General features: G+C 30.6%; 1 protein-coding gene across 1 annotated transcript in view; it reads right to left on the bottom strand.

The window, feature by feature from the left end:
• Nucleotides 1–10745, bottom strand: part of LOC149531524 (transcription factor bHLH36-like) — a 29521-nt gene extending 18776 nt beyond the window's left edge. The window contains exon 1 of the mRNA XM_089810162.1: nucleotides 10443–10745. Within this exon, the coding sequence (XP_089666288.1) occupies nucleotides 10443–10685 (243 nt within the window). The 5' untranslated portion in view covers nucleotides 10686–10745. The remainder of the gene's footprint in view (nucleotides 1–10442) is intronic.
• Between the last annotated feature and the right edge of the window lie 6396 nt (nucleotides 10746–17141).

Genomic DNA, 17141 nt, shown 5'->3' with positions numbered 1-17141 from the left:
CAGCTCAAGACTCTCCAAAATAATCACCAAGGATAATATGAAACCCCATATCAATGACCTCATGGTCTTATTGCACTAGATTAAGGGTTCATTAGATGTTTTTCTCTTTGAAGAGTGGATGTACTATTATGTAAAAATCATTATAAAGGGAGAATATCTATTGGATTGGGTAAAATTGATAGCAAACTCATTGAAAAATTAGCTAAAACATGCTAAGGTTTCTAGAGAAGATTTCTACACATCTTCCTATTTGACCTATTGCATTGCTTGTGCCAGTAATATTACTTCCGTCTCTCATGAAACATGGAGTGAAGATGTAACTCTCTATTAGTATTGTCCTTTTCTCTAAAGGGATAGAGTGTTGGAGGATTTTAAGAAAACACATGATATTCTCATAGAAAGTATGCACTTGAACCTCAAAAAGGAACCCATGCTTAGATTATCTATAGAGGCCAAAAAGCTAGTTCAGATTTATGGGAACTATTTTATTCAATTTCCTAAATTCACATACTTAACAATAGGAAGATTTGAAGAAGAACCAGTAAAATTGCCTCATTATGCTCTAGATTGTTTCATAGTACCTAAAATTTTTAGACAATCTTTTTAGTAATTAAAGATAATCTACTTTAGGAAAATTGGGAGTCTATTTTCCTTGTTAATCTTGGTCACTTAACTTGCAACAACATGATTAATGCCTTATTCGTTGGAAGCAACTTGCTTAGTTTTAACCTTGGATCCTACCAAGGATGGAGAAATTTTGACAGCAAAATTTTTGCAGCTAAATTACTTGGTTTGAAGGGTCAATCACCCATGGTTCCACATTTAGAAGATTTATGGCAAGATTGTAATGATGAAGAAGAAGTGATAAGGAAAGACCATTCGAGACTAACACTCCTACAAATAAATTTTCTCAAATCAAAGTTTAAGTTGGAAGGGGTAGTTGAGGATGGTTCAGACATTATTGAACTGGGATGGAAAGAAGCAAGCAAGCTAAAATAATTAGAGGTAGACTATAACCAAGGGAAAGAAGATGATATAAATTTGAGAACCAGATCTATCCTTACTATAGAGACAATTGGTTGAGAAGGAGAAACATGAAGGCTATCAATGAAAAATAGATTGCAAAATCTCCAAAGAAAGTTTCTTTCTCTGAAACATTGACCTTTAACATATCAATTTTGTCTCATGTTGTAGGTAGTACTTTGGCTCCCACTAAGTAGAAAAGAACACCATTCCCTAAACAAATCCTGACACCTAGAACTAGATCAAAGACTAAATTTGAGGCACTCATTCAGTAGGAGATTTTAAAAGAGAAAATGATGTCTTAGGTACAAGACCTAGGAGAAGAACTTAGCTTCTTAGATACCCAAGATTGTGATGTGCAGTTAGTAGAAGCTCCTAAGTTGGATCAACCTAAGTTCATGACTCCTCCTAGGGGAAGTTAGGGGATGACTGCTACTCCTACTATTCCATCATGGCTATCTAATGCTGTCAGCAAGAAGAAAACCTTGCAACCTATGTCTACACCTATTAAAGATATTGTCACCAAGTATGTAGCTCATGGTTCTAAGAGTAAAAAGATGAAGAGTGATGCACATCTGATAAAAAATCCATTGACCAGAAGGGTAATGATGGAAGTGGCTACATAAAAATAGAAAGAGGAATCTAGAGAAGTTGATGCTGAAGGCTTTAAGGTCATCACTATAGAATTTGGGGGCTATTACCAGAGACACTAGTAATCATTTCTTCAAATTCTCTATAGACCATATGCTAACTCAATAAAAAAGGGATAGAAAGGAGAAGAAATAATTAAAGGCACTGGTAATCACCATGGAAAATTATTTAGATTTGTTGATGAACTTAGGCGCCCTTCCATTGGTCTAGACCCCACATTCTTTTGATCTAAATTCCTCTGATAGCCAATAGTTAGTTAAACAGATGCAAAGGGGTAGATTGCTCTCAAACACAGTATAAGAATGGGTGGCATCCATTGTAGAGGAAGCTAGTAAATTTATTTTAGATTTTACTAACACATTCACTGAAGGAGAAGTGTTTTTGGGTGAAATTTAAACCCTCATGCTAGGTTGGGAAGCTGACCAAAATCACTGCCAACCCATTGTATTCTAGGTTCATGAAGTTGAGAAATATAGGGTATTGGAGTTTCTAAATGAAAATCCTATGAAAACTATTGATTCATTCATGCTTTTCATTCTTAAGAGCAATATGGGATGGAAGGACTCAACTTACAAAGCAGCCATTGAAGAAATATGATCAGTGGAAACTAAAATCATGGGAATGCGCAAAGAACTCCTAAAGGACATGCAGGTTGTTAATCCTATAGGAATCCTACAATTCGAAGATGGTAACATGGACTCTGAGGTCTTGATCAAGAACTTCAATGATTTTGTGACAAAAATCAAAGAAAACAACATACTTACCCTTGGAGACTTCACTACCTTGGCAAACATCGAATCAATGTTATATCTAAACAAGAATCTCATGTTGAGACAAAGTCTAAGAATTAAAGAATTAAAATGGTAAAAGGATGCTTGTAGATCAAAGTTAATTAGTCTAAAGAATCCTCATTCCCATGCAATTTAGGAGTTCACAAATGCCTTCAATAATTCAAAACTAGTGAAGCAAACTATGTTAGATGGAGGGAATGCTGGTGGTGACATTTAGCTAGGAGCAATTATTTTCTATTTTGTCCTCTAAGTTGTTTTAAAGAAAAATTCTTTTCCTCACAACCATTTCTAACTAAAAGGTTGGGCATTAATAGAGGCCTTTTTAGGTTTGTAATGAACTATAAATGTTGGAGCATTTACCTAGTTAGGGGTTAGAATTTTAGTAGTCAAAATATACTTTGATAAAGTTAGTACTATTTTAAGTCAATTATCTAAAAGTAGTGATATACAGATAGTCATATATTTGGAAATTTTTTACTTAAATCTAGTGCTAAATAAGTTTTTTTGAATATATATCTATCATATTTTGTTGTGCTATTAAACTTGGTGTTTAAAGTGGTTCAGTCATGGTTACTTTGTGACCTATGATGATTAGTTTTGTGTGATATCTACTGCTATTTTTTTTGTAGTTAGTTTTCATTTATCTTCATCCAAATTAGTTTGAATTATTGTAAATTTCAAATCCCTTAGTTAAATCTTTCTTTTTCATGGAAAGACTATGAGCTTTTCATTCATTGAATTTTAGCCTACTCTATAGACTTCTTTTAATTTTATTTGAGCACATGTAAGAATTGGCTAAATAATTTTAAATCTTGGATTTTTGTCTACTTATCATATAGACACTTGCTCTTTAGTACATAATAGGATCAATTAAAAACTCATGTTGACTAATCTTATTAGATTATCACCCTTATTTTTAAAACTAAAGTCAAATAATTGGGACTCATTAACATACTTGTCAATACAGTAGTGGAGGTTTTTAAGGGCCTCTACAATATCACCCTGTAGCATGTTCAATTTAGAATACATATCTTTAATAGGATCAAGATAATTTTTTAGCCTACTCAATATATAAGTTGACCATTTCTAAGTACAAGTGTATGGGATCTTCTTAGAAGAACCCTAATTATCATTTTCAATGTTATTCAATAAATAAAGTTTTAAGAGAATTTTCAATCTCAAGTATCATGCTAATTATCAAATAATCTTTTGATAGCCTTGAAACACGTGTTAATAAAGTTCACTATAGTAATACTCAACCTTTATTCTTGGATTTGACCTCTCATTTATTATTTTTTAATTAAGGGGTAAAATAGTTTTTCTATAGGGGACCCAAAACATAAAAACTTTAAGATATAGATCTCAACATTGAATTACCAAAAAGTAATAGTGTGTTGAAAACCTAGCACACCCACAAAACCTACAACCAACAACCAAAAGATAAAAATAAATATATATAAAAAATCAAAAGGACATGGCAACCCAAAATGGAGTCTCAATAAGCACCAAAACCTCCTCCTAAATATACTTAATTCTATCAGGTACCTCCTAGATCTTGTTCATATAAGACATAGGGTTGTCCTTTTTCCTTTTCTACACACTAGCACATAAGCATTTACCAAGGCTGCTTTTTTTTTTTTTGTTGTTGAATCAAGAACCTCATGATCAAGCATAAGCACCAAAGCTACATTTGATTAAACATTCTCCATTAATTAGTTTAGAATTTTTACCTTAGCTTTCATTTATTATAACTATAATAATTTTTACTATGATAAAATATTTTTTAAAGAGAAATCAAAACCCAATTGGCCTACAAATAGATACAAAAGATAAAAAATAATACATAGAGAAGTCAAGTTAATAAAATTTGGGAATAAAGGTTTATAGAAAGTCTCCTTTAATCTTAAAAAAGTATGGATCCCACATCAATAGAAGTTTCAAAAATAATTATCTAGTTGACACAAGAAATCTAGATTTAAACCCATTTTCAAGAAAACAAAAGCCTAGGTAGATGGCATAGAGGAAAAATGAACCCCTTGCAGAAAGATTTTTTTTACCTATAGTAGGAGAATGAAAGTAAGATAAGGAAAACACACATCATGGAAACACAAAGAAAACAAAAACCAATAGCACATCTCTCCCCCTTTGTAGAAGTCTCACAAAGTTTAAAATGGAAAAATACAACATCTAGCAACAATAAAGAAAAAATTATTAGCATCATATTTAAACCAAATTGAAAAATCCCATAAATTATAAAAATAAGTTCATAATAAATATTTCAAAAAGTAGCACTAATTGATGGACCAGAACTATGAGTTTATGTAATTACATGGAACAAGAAAAAAATGGCTTAAAAATTTACACAATCTAACCATAGAGCCTGACAAAATGGATCATCTACCTTTAGTTCATTGCAGGCACTGCCCAAAACTAAACTTTCCAACTAATGAATAATATAATGCAGCGACAAGAGAATTCCCAATAGAAACAAAAATTATAATGAAATCCATAAGTAGAGGAAAGGAAATGAAAAACTCTATCGCACAACAAAAGAATAACTACACCCCAAGTAGTTATAAATATAGAGCATAAAGATAAAGAGAGGAGGCCAAATGAAACCAAAAATAATATAGAGTTCCATGTAAGTTTCCAGAAAAATTCCATCATGTAGAGAAAAAAATCAACCAAATAGATATAGATTCCAAGAGAGAACTCTCACTGCACTAGGAAGGGAAAAGGAACCAAAAAGATAGATATTACAGGCCAAAGAAAGACATTGATGAGCCTCATACACTACTACTCAAGTGGAAAACAAACTAGTACCAATGAGTTAATGAGAAATGGAGATAAATCTATGTCATTTTCATCATCTTCATTCATCAAATTAATAAAATTAATACTTAGGAGTGGACCCCTACATGCCTCCTCTCCTACTAGAAACCCTAGAAGAACTACAATCATGCCACTTCCCCACTCGCCAAAAACTATTGGTACCTTGATCTATTGTTATTATAGTATAGATAGGCTTGACTATTTAATTTTAGATATGTGTAAGAGAAATAATTAAAGTTTATATCTATTAATAAATATGTTAAATGTACTTTTATAAAAATATCCATTTCAGGTTTTCTATATGATTTTTCATTCAAGTATAAAAAAACATTATTTTGAGGAAAAAGTCATAGGATTAAACTTCATAGAATATTATTGAGTATAAAAGTAATAGATAGATGTTGTCAAGACTAAAATAAAGTGGTGTGCATTGAATCATCTAACAACTAATATAATAGAAATAAAAATCACATAAAAGAAAACAACAAAATAAAGACCATTATGCAAAATTTAGCATCATTCTATAACTTGATTTAACACAAGTACATCCATAAATGATGAATACATGTAAATTTTTTAGATGAAAATATTATAATAGTTTAGTATTTGGTGAAATTTATTCATGGTGATATTAACAACTTAAGCTTTGCATTTCTAAAGAAATAATAATAGATAACCAAGTAAAAATGATTTCATAAGTTTATATATATATTTGTTTTTGTTTATCTTGGTGAATATTAAAAATATGTACAAATACTTTTCTTGATTTCAAAAAATCATCCAGTAAAATCATAAAACTAGTGTCAATGGGAAAACTATAAACTTACACTATAATAGAAGAGGTAGTCATAGTCACATATCTAATTTAACTTTAATTATACACACACACACACATACACAAATATATGTGTGTGTGTGTGTGTGTGTGTGTGTGTGTATACATACATACATATGTATATGTATCTACACACACACACACACACACACACACACACACACACACACATATACATATACATACATACATATAGATACGTACATAAATACATACATACATATGTGTGTGTGTGTGTGTGTGTGTGTGTGTGTAGATACATATATATGTATGTACACACACACACACACACACACACACACACACACACACACACACATATATAACTAATGACTTGTATAATTCATTTTTATTTTCAATTAAAACTGATAATAAAATATATTTTTACAATCTTAATCAGGGTAATCTAGTAATTCAAGATTGGTATATCATATGGAAGTGAAATATAATTTTATGATAGAGATAATGAATATAATAGTTTGTGAAATGTGGACTTTTATGTGGATAGTTACACTTTAAAATAACTATAATTGTGAGATGACTAATGAATGTGGATAAGTATCAATGGTAAAGATTAAGTATATTTAATTAATTTGAAGAGGTACTTAGACATTTAAATAATTCATCAATCTTAGTGGACATAAATCAAGTCTCATTGAGTCCATAAGAATGGGAAAAAAAAGTTTATGTTAGATGACTTTGGAATAGAGTTTTAAAAATATTTATATTGTGTTATTCATTTCAAGTTATTTGAATAACATATGAGGTTTTGTCAATGTTCATAATATGTGGATTATAATGCTTCCAAGAAGATTAGTAGTAAAAAATGCTTAAGAAGTAGAGTATTATTTATGACTATTTTATGATATTGGAAGGAATAGGTTCTAAGTGTCTATTGAATAATAGAAGGAGAAATCTATTCCACCAAGATACTAGAATTCTATTAATATTCTTTTACTATATAGGTTCATAATGGTATAATTATCTTTATACTTGATATGAATTTCTAACAAGGTGGGTAGGATGTATAAGACGAGGGAAAGCTTTAAATTTGATTTAGAGAATGTCAATGTGTATATTTACTCTTTTAAAAACCATTATTCTTACATTTTTAAGGTTAAATGTGAATGATATTATTAGGAAGTGATGAAGAAAAATGTTATTGAAATGTTATGTATATGCATAAATATAATATAGGTGAGAATCCTATAGTATAATACTAATAATTATGAAATATGTTGTTACTAAATTAATTGATAGGATAATAATATGAAGAAGTAATTTAGGCATAAATGGGTTGATTATGATGTTGAGTAGTTTTACTAGTGCTTCACTTATCACTCAACCTTGGGCACTAACTATTAGTACACTCAATGGCTTGTGATCAAATGATTTAATAATATAGAATCTCATTAATATTGGCATTATTTGTATTAAGATAATATTTGACTCATAAGTGGGAGTGGACATCTCATTTTGAACATGTAAAGAAATGTCAATGGAAGACTAGAGAACTTAATAAAGGTTAGCGATGTAAACACACTCATTGATAACAAAATAGAAATAATATCTAGAAGAGAATTTATGGTGTAAATTTATTTCTATATAAAGGACCTTCATATGTATTTTTGGGCACATTCTAAGAATAAAAAATAATTGAAAGGTCTAATAGTAGACTAAGAAGGTGATGCTGATAGACTAACTTTCATGACACCTATAACTTGTGAAAATAAAAGTTTAGAGTTTTTTTCTTCATCAGAATAGAACTTTAATGTGTAGAGTTAGAAGGTTTTTTTTTTTTGTAAATATATTGAGTTTGTGTCATTTGCTTTCAAAAGCTATAGAAATGGGTTGTTAAAATTATAGATTCAATTTGAAGGAGGCTACATTTTTTTAACCAAATAGCTTATTCCAATGACATAAATAGTGATGAAAATTGGATCCTATATATGATGCAATGATCACACACCTTGATATCAAGGCCATTTATTATTAGGATAATAAGCTATGCACATTAATGAAGTTCACTATTTTTTATTCAAAAAAAAGAACTATGGAAATAAATTGTTTGTGATTGAAGTTCACTATTTATTTAGAGAATATAGGGAGAGGTTAAAAAAATTTATGTTAATTATGGATAGAAATCATCTACTCAGTTCTTCATTCTGTTTTCTACTTGTCTAAATTATGTTGAGAAAAAATCAAAAAGCTAAATTATTCCAATTTATAAACAATAAAACATGAATGAGAAATTAATGAAAAGGCTAAAATATAAAATGACTCAATTTATTGATTCAATATAGATTTGATACTAAAATGATACTAAATCTTTCACATTGATATGTGAACAACTTTATATAGCCTCAATTTCCCTTACAACAATTACTTACAGGAATAACTTTCCAACAACTATATATCTAATTTATTTATTTATTTAAAATAAACTTAGAAACTAACCTAATTTAATTTAATAAATCCAACATTCTCGCTAATTACATTAATCCAATAGGAGTGAAAGTTGTAAAGACTTTAACCAAACTTTGATGAAGCTGCTTTCACAAATTTTCTTCATTGGATCCTTTGATGAAAAGCTTCACCAATCTTCACTTATTGAAGTACATTTTGTCTTTACAACTTTAGATTGCAAATCCTTCAGTTATCGTCTTAAGTAGATTTCATATCTCAACTTGAAACTATAAATCTTGAAGTTGTCCTCATAATAACATTGTTTCCACCTCCCTTGCACAATGAGACATAGCTGCTTCAAAATTTTACATCTTCTTGGAGTGTTTCTAATGCTTCCTTTGGTGTTGCACATGAGACACCTTTCCTCCGAAAGTCCACATCCCCTTCTAATGTGTCTAACACCTTCTCAAATGTTGTAGAAAAAATCACCACTAATATGTATGCACATAGGTGCCCTTCCTCCAAAAGTCAACATCTCCTTTGAGTGTCTATAATGCCATTCTTCAAATCTTGCCCCCCTCACTCTATATAAGGACATTTACACAGCCACGCCCCCTCTTTCCTTTAGGGACACAAATCTATCAAGTCTCCTCTTCTCTTTACGGATGAATCTACCAAGCCCTGATTTTATAGGGACACAAATATTTTCTTCCCATGCAGTATTCATCTCTAAGCAAGAAGCTAGCTCGAGATGATAAAAATCCTCCAACCTCCATTGCCTTCAGCCTCCTATCTTTAATAAAAAATTGTAGAAGATCTCATCTGCAAAAGTTAGGGTTTGGTCATCCAAAATCCATTAAAAAAACTCTTCTCCCTACTCATCAACTAGCTTTGATACCAAATGAAAGAGCTAAAATATAAAATGACTCAATTTATTGATTCAAATTTTCTAGATACATTCAGATACATACAGATTTGATACTATATTGAATGTTTCACATTGATATGTGAACAAATTTATATAGCCTCATTTCCCCTTACAACAACTACTTATGGAAATAATTTCCCACCAACTATATATCTAATTTATTTACTTATTTAAGCTAAACTTAGAAACTAACCTAATTTAATGTAATAAATCCAACAATTAACACATAGAAAATTTCATATTCATATTTTTTAAAATATAAGGACACTTCTACATTTGTTTTTAACCATTAATTGTTATTTTCTAAGGATGACAATATAATGTGTGTTATATACATGATTTCATTTCAAATTTCTTATCTACCTAATTATCTGAATTTATATAGTTAAAATTGTTGGAAGTTTGTAGTCTACTTCTTATAATCAGTACATAGTTAGTCTACTAGTCCATTCAAATTTTCAGCTCAATAAACAAAATGAAGGATACACCTATAAATGATCTCAATCTCTTATAAATTTTTATACCGAAGTAAATAGTTAAATTAAATTCATTAGAAGCAGATTCTTATAATCTGAAAGTATTCCATGGTAAGAAAATTCCAAAATTTAAATTTTATCCATTTATCTACAGGATTATAATGATTTTAAGACTTGTTATTGAAATCCCTTACAACGTGTTTGAAAGCTTGTAATGTATTGTGCATTTTACACTATTTTCATTATCCTTATGAGAAAATCCCAAAACTAGCCATTCCAAAAATCATTAATCTAGATCTTAATAGGAAAGATCTATTCATAATTTTGTTTTTTAAATGTCATTAAATTAGATCCTTCTATCTAGATCTTAATAGGAAAGGTCTATTCTTAAAAAAATTCAAAAAAAAGGTCTTTAAACTAAATCCTTCTATTTTGAGTTTGAGGGTTTAAAAAACCTAAATTACATCAAAAAGTAATAAAAAGTTTGAAGAATTGCATACCCGATTATTTCTTGCAGGCAATAAGGATGTGAGCTGTGAATAGCGATATTTCATGTCCATTCTCCTCTGCCTTTCTATCACTTTATGACGCTCATTCTTGTCCGAAACATCACTTGTTTTGGAGGGTTGAGCAGGAGCAGCAGCACACAAATTCTCAGCAAGAAACGTCGTAGGAAGATTATTATACTCTCCACTCTTGAAGCAATCAGAAAATGAGGGAGACACCCCAAAGTTCTCACTCATTTTCCTTCACAAAACACAGCAGAAGAAAATGCTAAAAACGCAAAAGAAGAAGTAAGTCTCCCTATCTCTAGCAGATATTTTATTTGTTTGTGTGAATATTTCCGATTGATCAGGTGAGGCCGCCCGCAGACATATTGTGGCTGATTTGATGTGGAGTCAAAAGAAATGATCATATTTCAAAAGGAACCTTTGAAAGGACGACACATGTGCGAAGCATTAACAAGTTCATGTTTGAATAATAATTATCTTGACAGTAGGGAACGCAGAAAACCAGACAAGCCATTAAATAAATAGTGTCTAACAAGAGTACGATATTTGAGGTCGAGGGGACCGAGTTCCACGTACAAGAAGAATTTCAACAAGGTGGTCCTCGTTGCCCAACCCATACTAACCAGGAAAATTGTAGACCCCACACTCTTACTTTTCATTTATTCAAGTCATTCTTTTCCTGTTGGAATCCTACACATAAAAAGACTTGTTCCTTGGTCACTTTATTAAGTACATAAAGCAAGACAAAATAAAATAAAATATTGGAAGAAAATTGCAGACACCGCACTCTTGTTTTCCCTTTTGAATATATATTTATGTAGTTCTTATACATAAAAAAAACTTGGCCTTATTAGGTGTTATTAATATATAACAAAAAGGAAAAAATCATAGTGATGTTGTATCAATGGCCGTGTTATATCAATGGTCTTTGCTAATTGAACATTACAATACATATTTTTCGTTTGATTTCAATTTGAGTAAGTTGTTTCATAGGCTTAGTTCTATGATATCCTTGAACAATATTCTTTCTATTTATATCGTGATGAATCATAGTGATGTATGGTTAGTGTTGTTGTTAGTTCTTTTTGATAAATTTTGTGGAAGGTATAGGTTAGATGGGTAGTTTATGATGCTCTAGCCTACTACGTGGGTGTAATGGCCTGGAGTAGCGCTAACTATCTATGACAATTCTAAGGGTTGAGGGTGCTTTCCCTACCTTCATTATAAAAAACAAAAATATATAAAAATTTGAAACTCAATTCATTATATTGTATATGGAACCTCCTAATCCACACAATTTTAATTATTAATATTACATGGCTACTAATTATCTAAAAACTTACTCAAACTCTTATTAAGTAAAAAAGAGTTCAATGAAATTATCTTTTGGAAAGCAAATCTTGGACAATAGTTTGTTTCTTCTGGATCTGACTCTGAAGGAACAAATGAAATTTTTCATTGTCTCTTGTCCATGAGGTCCTCAAAACTAAACTTATACTTGAATTGATATGAACCTTCCATTCATGTGAAATCCTCAGGTGGGAGCCCCTTCCATTTGAACAAGTATTCCAAATGTTCGTAATCTCTTGTTTTTGTGATGACTTTCACCTGTGAGATTGACTCAGGTTGTTTTGGTGTGGCTTTTGATAACTAGTGCTCCCATTTGATGACCTGTTATTCAATTGTTTCGATGTCTAGGATTATTTGTTTCACATTGTTATAAGGGAATATATCTAAAGATTAAATATATTTGAAATCCCAATGCCTTTTAGAAACTTGATCTTGTACACATTTCTTGAGAACTTTTGTGAAACCTGACAAGGAACAATTTTATTTCTTTCAATTTATTATATTCTCCTCTCAAAATTTTTTATTTTCTAATATTAGCTCATACAACATCCCCAATAATAAAATTAGTTTTCTTCCTTTTCATATCAACTATCCCTTTGTATATAATGGTACTTTTCTAAAGTTCTATTTTTATTGGCTATGTAATTTCATGATTATATAGGAAAAATCCTTGCCATCAACACTCGTTGTCTACATTTTATCTATTTTTGAGCTCATACACTCCTCTAGGATGCATGCCATAAAAAAAAATGACGCATACCTATACTTATGTTAGTGAAATCATTATACACAAACTTAGCATGTATAAGAATCAAATCCCATTTTTTGGGATGCATACTTGGTATGCTTTGTAAGATATTTCCAAGGATTCTATACACCACTTCTATTTGACCACAAATTTGTGGATGTTAAGACAAATTGGAACTTAAATTAGTCCCCAATTTCTTTCATAAAGTCCTTGAAAAGTGCCCTACAAATTTACTTTCTCAATTAGAGACAAATTCCTAGGATGTCTATGTAGTGTAACTATCCCATTGAATAAAAAATTAGCAAGACTAGTAGCAGATCTTTTTTTTGTGCATGGAATGAAAATAGTCATTTTAGAAAACCTATCAACTACTACAATATTGAATCATGTCCTTTATTAGTTCTTTGTAGACCAATTATAATGTCCATATTGATTGAATCCCAATGCATATTTGGGATTTGTAGTGGTTGATATAAACCTAAATTATAGCTACATCCTTTGGCTTGTTGGCATATCTAACACCTCTCCATCATTTCCCATACTTTACCAATAATAATGTGAACTTAATTGAGATAGTGTCTTAGTTTGTCAATCTACTAATCTGTAATTATATTTCTCCTTGGAATGCAAAGTTGGTTGTCTCTAAATAGTAGGCCTTCATGTATCACCTCAATTTTCACCATCATTACACAAAGTAATCATGTCTAAAAATGGTTCTCTCAAAAAAAAATACCAACTACTACCTTGAGCCACAAGAATATATAATCAATTAATTACATGTAATAATTATATATGATGTTGTCCATATGTATTAAATTTAAGAATATATTTGATTAATTTATTATTATTATTATAGATCTACCCAAATATATCAAAACCACTACCATCTCTAGGAAATATGTGCATGTTAGAAAATATATCACTCTACTTTAGGTAGTAGCATGTACCATTGATAATAGCATCTCTTTTAACAAGTATTGAGATTGCATGTCACAAAAAGTGTGGAGTGTAAAATTCATCACTAAAGTAATTATTTTCATAACGAAGGAAGGGAGACAACCTTTAACTTGAAGAACTATTGTACAAAGACAAAATTAACCTTGGCCACTACAACCAAGTAGCATGCTAAAGCATCATAAACTAGCTATAGATTGCAAAACTTCAACAAAATTTATCAAAAAAATCTATCACCGCTAACCTTACCACAATATGATTTTCCATAGTAAAAATAGACAATTTATTATACAAGGAGAACATAGATCTATGCCTATTTATTAGTTTTCTTAAAGAGTAATTAAACCAAAATATATATCTTGAAATATTTAGCTAGAAAAAAGACAATTACTATAATAGCTAATAGACACAAACAGAACAAAGTTCAAATTATTCTTAAAATTATAAACATCTCTAAATATGAAGATAACCAAAAATAACAAAAACAAAAGAGAAATTGAACTATCAAGCCTACTAGATGATGTACCATTCCTTCTCCAATTGATAGAACTCATACTACCAATTATTAATGTCACCAGATCCTTAGTAATCTCGCTTTTTTGTTGCACCTGCTTCCTTGGCCTTTTTCATCTTGCTCCTACTAGTCAAAACACCTAGAACTATTTTTTCTATTATCTCTCATTGAATTTTGCAAAGGGTACAATCCATGACTCCTAGGTTAATGTTAAATTTTTCCTCCTTCTATATTTTGTTGAGGGTTTCAAACTTTCTCTACAACTTATTGAATTGACTAATTAAATTTGAATTTATTTATCCTTACCTATAGAGCATCCATATCCTCTTTTACCTTATTCAATCGTTCTATGGTTTCACTCTTACTTCCCAATTTGTTGACTTCATCCATAGTGGTCTTCTCTTGGCTAGGACCTACCACACCTAACTCTACCTCAATGTAAACATTGTTGTCTTCTATTTCAGCCTCCTCATTATCCTCATCATATCTCTCCCCCTCTCCCTCCATATACTCTTCATTCTTGAAGCTAGTATCAACACTATCTTCTGACATATAAATTTCAGCTTCCAAGTATTTCAACTAATCTTCTACAACTTTTTTCTCCTTCTTGTCCTCCCTCATACTCATTTTCTTCTTCTTGTAGATGTGCTCAAGCTTCCTCTCCACAAAGATGGAATCATATTATTATGTTGGAAACCTAATAGAGAAATTAACATTTTGAGAGGGGTAGAGGGGTGGAATGGAGAGCTATAAAGCTTTTACCACTTCATACATAACTCACATCCAAACTTATAGATTCACATCATACATATCTCTACCTAAACTTTGTACTTTAATATGCAAAATCATATATCAACATTTAATATGAGATCTAAAATATAATAACATGAATAACACATGAAAGAAATAAATCAACACATGAAATATGGACTTGGTAATGTAGAAACCCACTAAGGTAAAGGTGAAATTGTGGTGAGAATTGTTAATAATAGATAATACTGAGAGGGCGGTTAGGGGTGAATCAATATTCTACAAACTTTTTCCCACAACTAGATATTGTTAATTACTTTACAACATGCATATGAAAGTAAATTAATAATGATGAACAATAAATAAATACATATAGAAAAAGAAGTCATAACACCATATTTTGTTAACTAGGGAGACCCTAGCCAAGGGAAAACCCTGGTGAGGATGGAACCTACAAAATCATCAACTAAAAATAATAATCATGTTAAGGATATTAACCCTATTAGGAGTCTATGAATTAAATATAGTGTCTCATTCCTTGTTAGAGGACTAGTAGGAGTTGTTATTACAAATACATATGTATGCAAGAAGAGCCCACTGCTTGAACAAGAAATTATACAATTCAGTAGTTTAAATAGAAAAAAATAGATACAATAACCTCTTATCTTCTCACTAATGCACTTTCCATAGCTCTGATCTTACATCAGAATTCATATCATAGATATTTCACATAAATTCACACGTCACACATACTTAGTTTGCATATACACCATATACTTTGCATTCACATAATGTATATGTTAGATACATCACAAGTAGTGATCATTTTGCTTATACCTTCTTTCACAAAACTCTTGTGGGATTGGGTTGATGCTTTCACAAGATATGTGAACTTAGGCTAAACATCTAGGATATCATCCCTACATAATTAAGTCAATATTTTTTGACATAAATAATTCCTTAATCTGCAATTAACCTTTTAATGTGATATACTTTGTTATGTCTTGTTTTCTAACTTTACTCATGTTTAACTTGTAACTTCATCCATTTTGACTGTACTGATCTACACACTTAGATACATCATCATGACACTCTACTCTACTTGTTCTTAACTATACACATGCTAGTTGTCACTATAGACTTTGCAATACTGAAATTCCATCTGTATTGATATTAAACTATTTGATACTTTCACAATTGTTTGTCTCTAATCATGGAATCTTTAGCTATAAGTTATGCTTTCTTTTCTAGAACAATATATTGGTATAAATGACAACCCTTAATTACCCATATTGCCAAAAATCTTCCACTTTTGCATTAATGAAAACCTATGGGAAAATTAGCTATGTTTCCAAAATGTTAGTTACAAAACCTACCATTTACAAAGTTTCAAAATTTTAAAATTGTGGATCATTACATATTATCATCTTTCCATTATATTTCATAATACTACTACTTTCCCTTTTATTATAATTTATACAATTTTCCTTTATACTACTCCCCCTTAAACATCAATGAAAAACGGGTTAAAACTTTTTTACATGCCAAAATTTAGTTCATTACCTCCCAACTAGGATGATAAGCAAGAGATACAATATCCAAAGCTGACTGTCAAACTCTTCATGTTCTTTTCCCATGAATCCTTGACTCCTTCTGAGATGTTGAGGAGAGTGCATAGTCCATAAGATGCAATCTCCAACGCATTGAAATTTGAATAAATTAAACTGTCAAAGAATGTCTTAGCTAAAAGAAATTCTTGCAATTGACATTCACTTGTGCTCAATTCCACAGATAGGTGTTCTCTCAGAAGTGAGAACCTATTTCTAATCCTTGTCTTTCGAAAAACTTATTTTATCATATTCCTTGCTCACATGTGCTTCAATCATTTTAGTCATTTCACCAAGTTGACATACCTTGGATCTGCCAATGATTTAACTTCTATGTTATTCTTCTTGAGTTCATCATCAATGTTTTTTGTGAAAATGAAAGACATTATACACTTTACATATAGGGCTTTAACTTGAAGCTCACATTTCCTTAATGTCTTGATACAAGTATCAAGAGTTAATAAATCATTTCTATTGTTCTGACAGAATGTGTCAAATAGTTGTGCCTCATGATTGGCCTAAGCTTGTACTATTGCAATTTCTGACATACTTGTGAATTCACCATCAAATGGTTGAATCACAACTTTGGCTCTATCTCTAGTGTCCAAATCAAGTGACTTCATAGTCAAAGCTCCTTCTTTCTTCTTACTTATTTCCATGAGATTTTTCTACAAACTCTTTACCTATTTATTTTTCCTAATAATTTTGTTAAGTGATGATATAAATTCTAGTTCATCATCATCATCACCATCATCATCATCATC

The sequence above is a fragment of the Cupressus sempervirens genome, chromosome 11 (genome assembly GCF_028749045.1).
Source record: "Cupressus sempervirens isolate cs-2001-9-10 chromosome 11, ASM2874904v1, whole genome shotgun sequence".
Lineage (NCBI taxonomy): Eukaryota > Viridiplantae > Streptophyta > Pinopsida > Cupressales > Cupressaceae > Cupressus > Cupressus sempervirens.
Note: the sequence above shows the minus strand (reverse complement) of the source record. Positions and strands in the feature narration are given on the sequence as shown.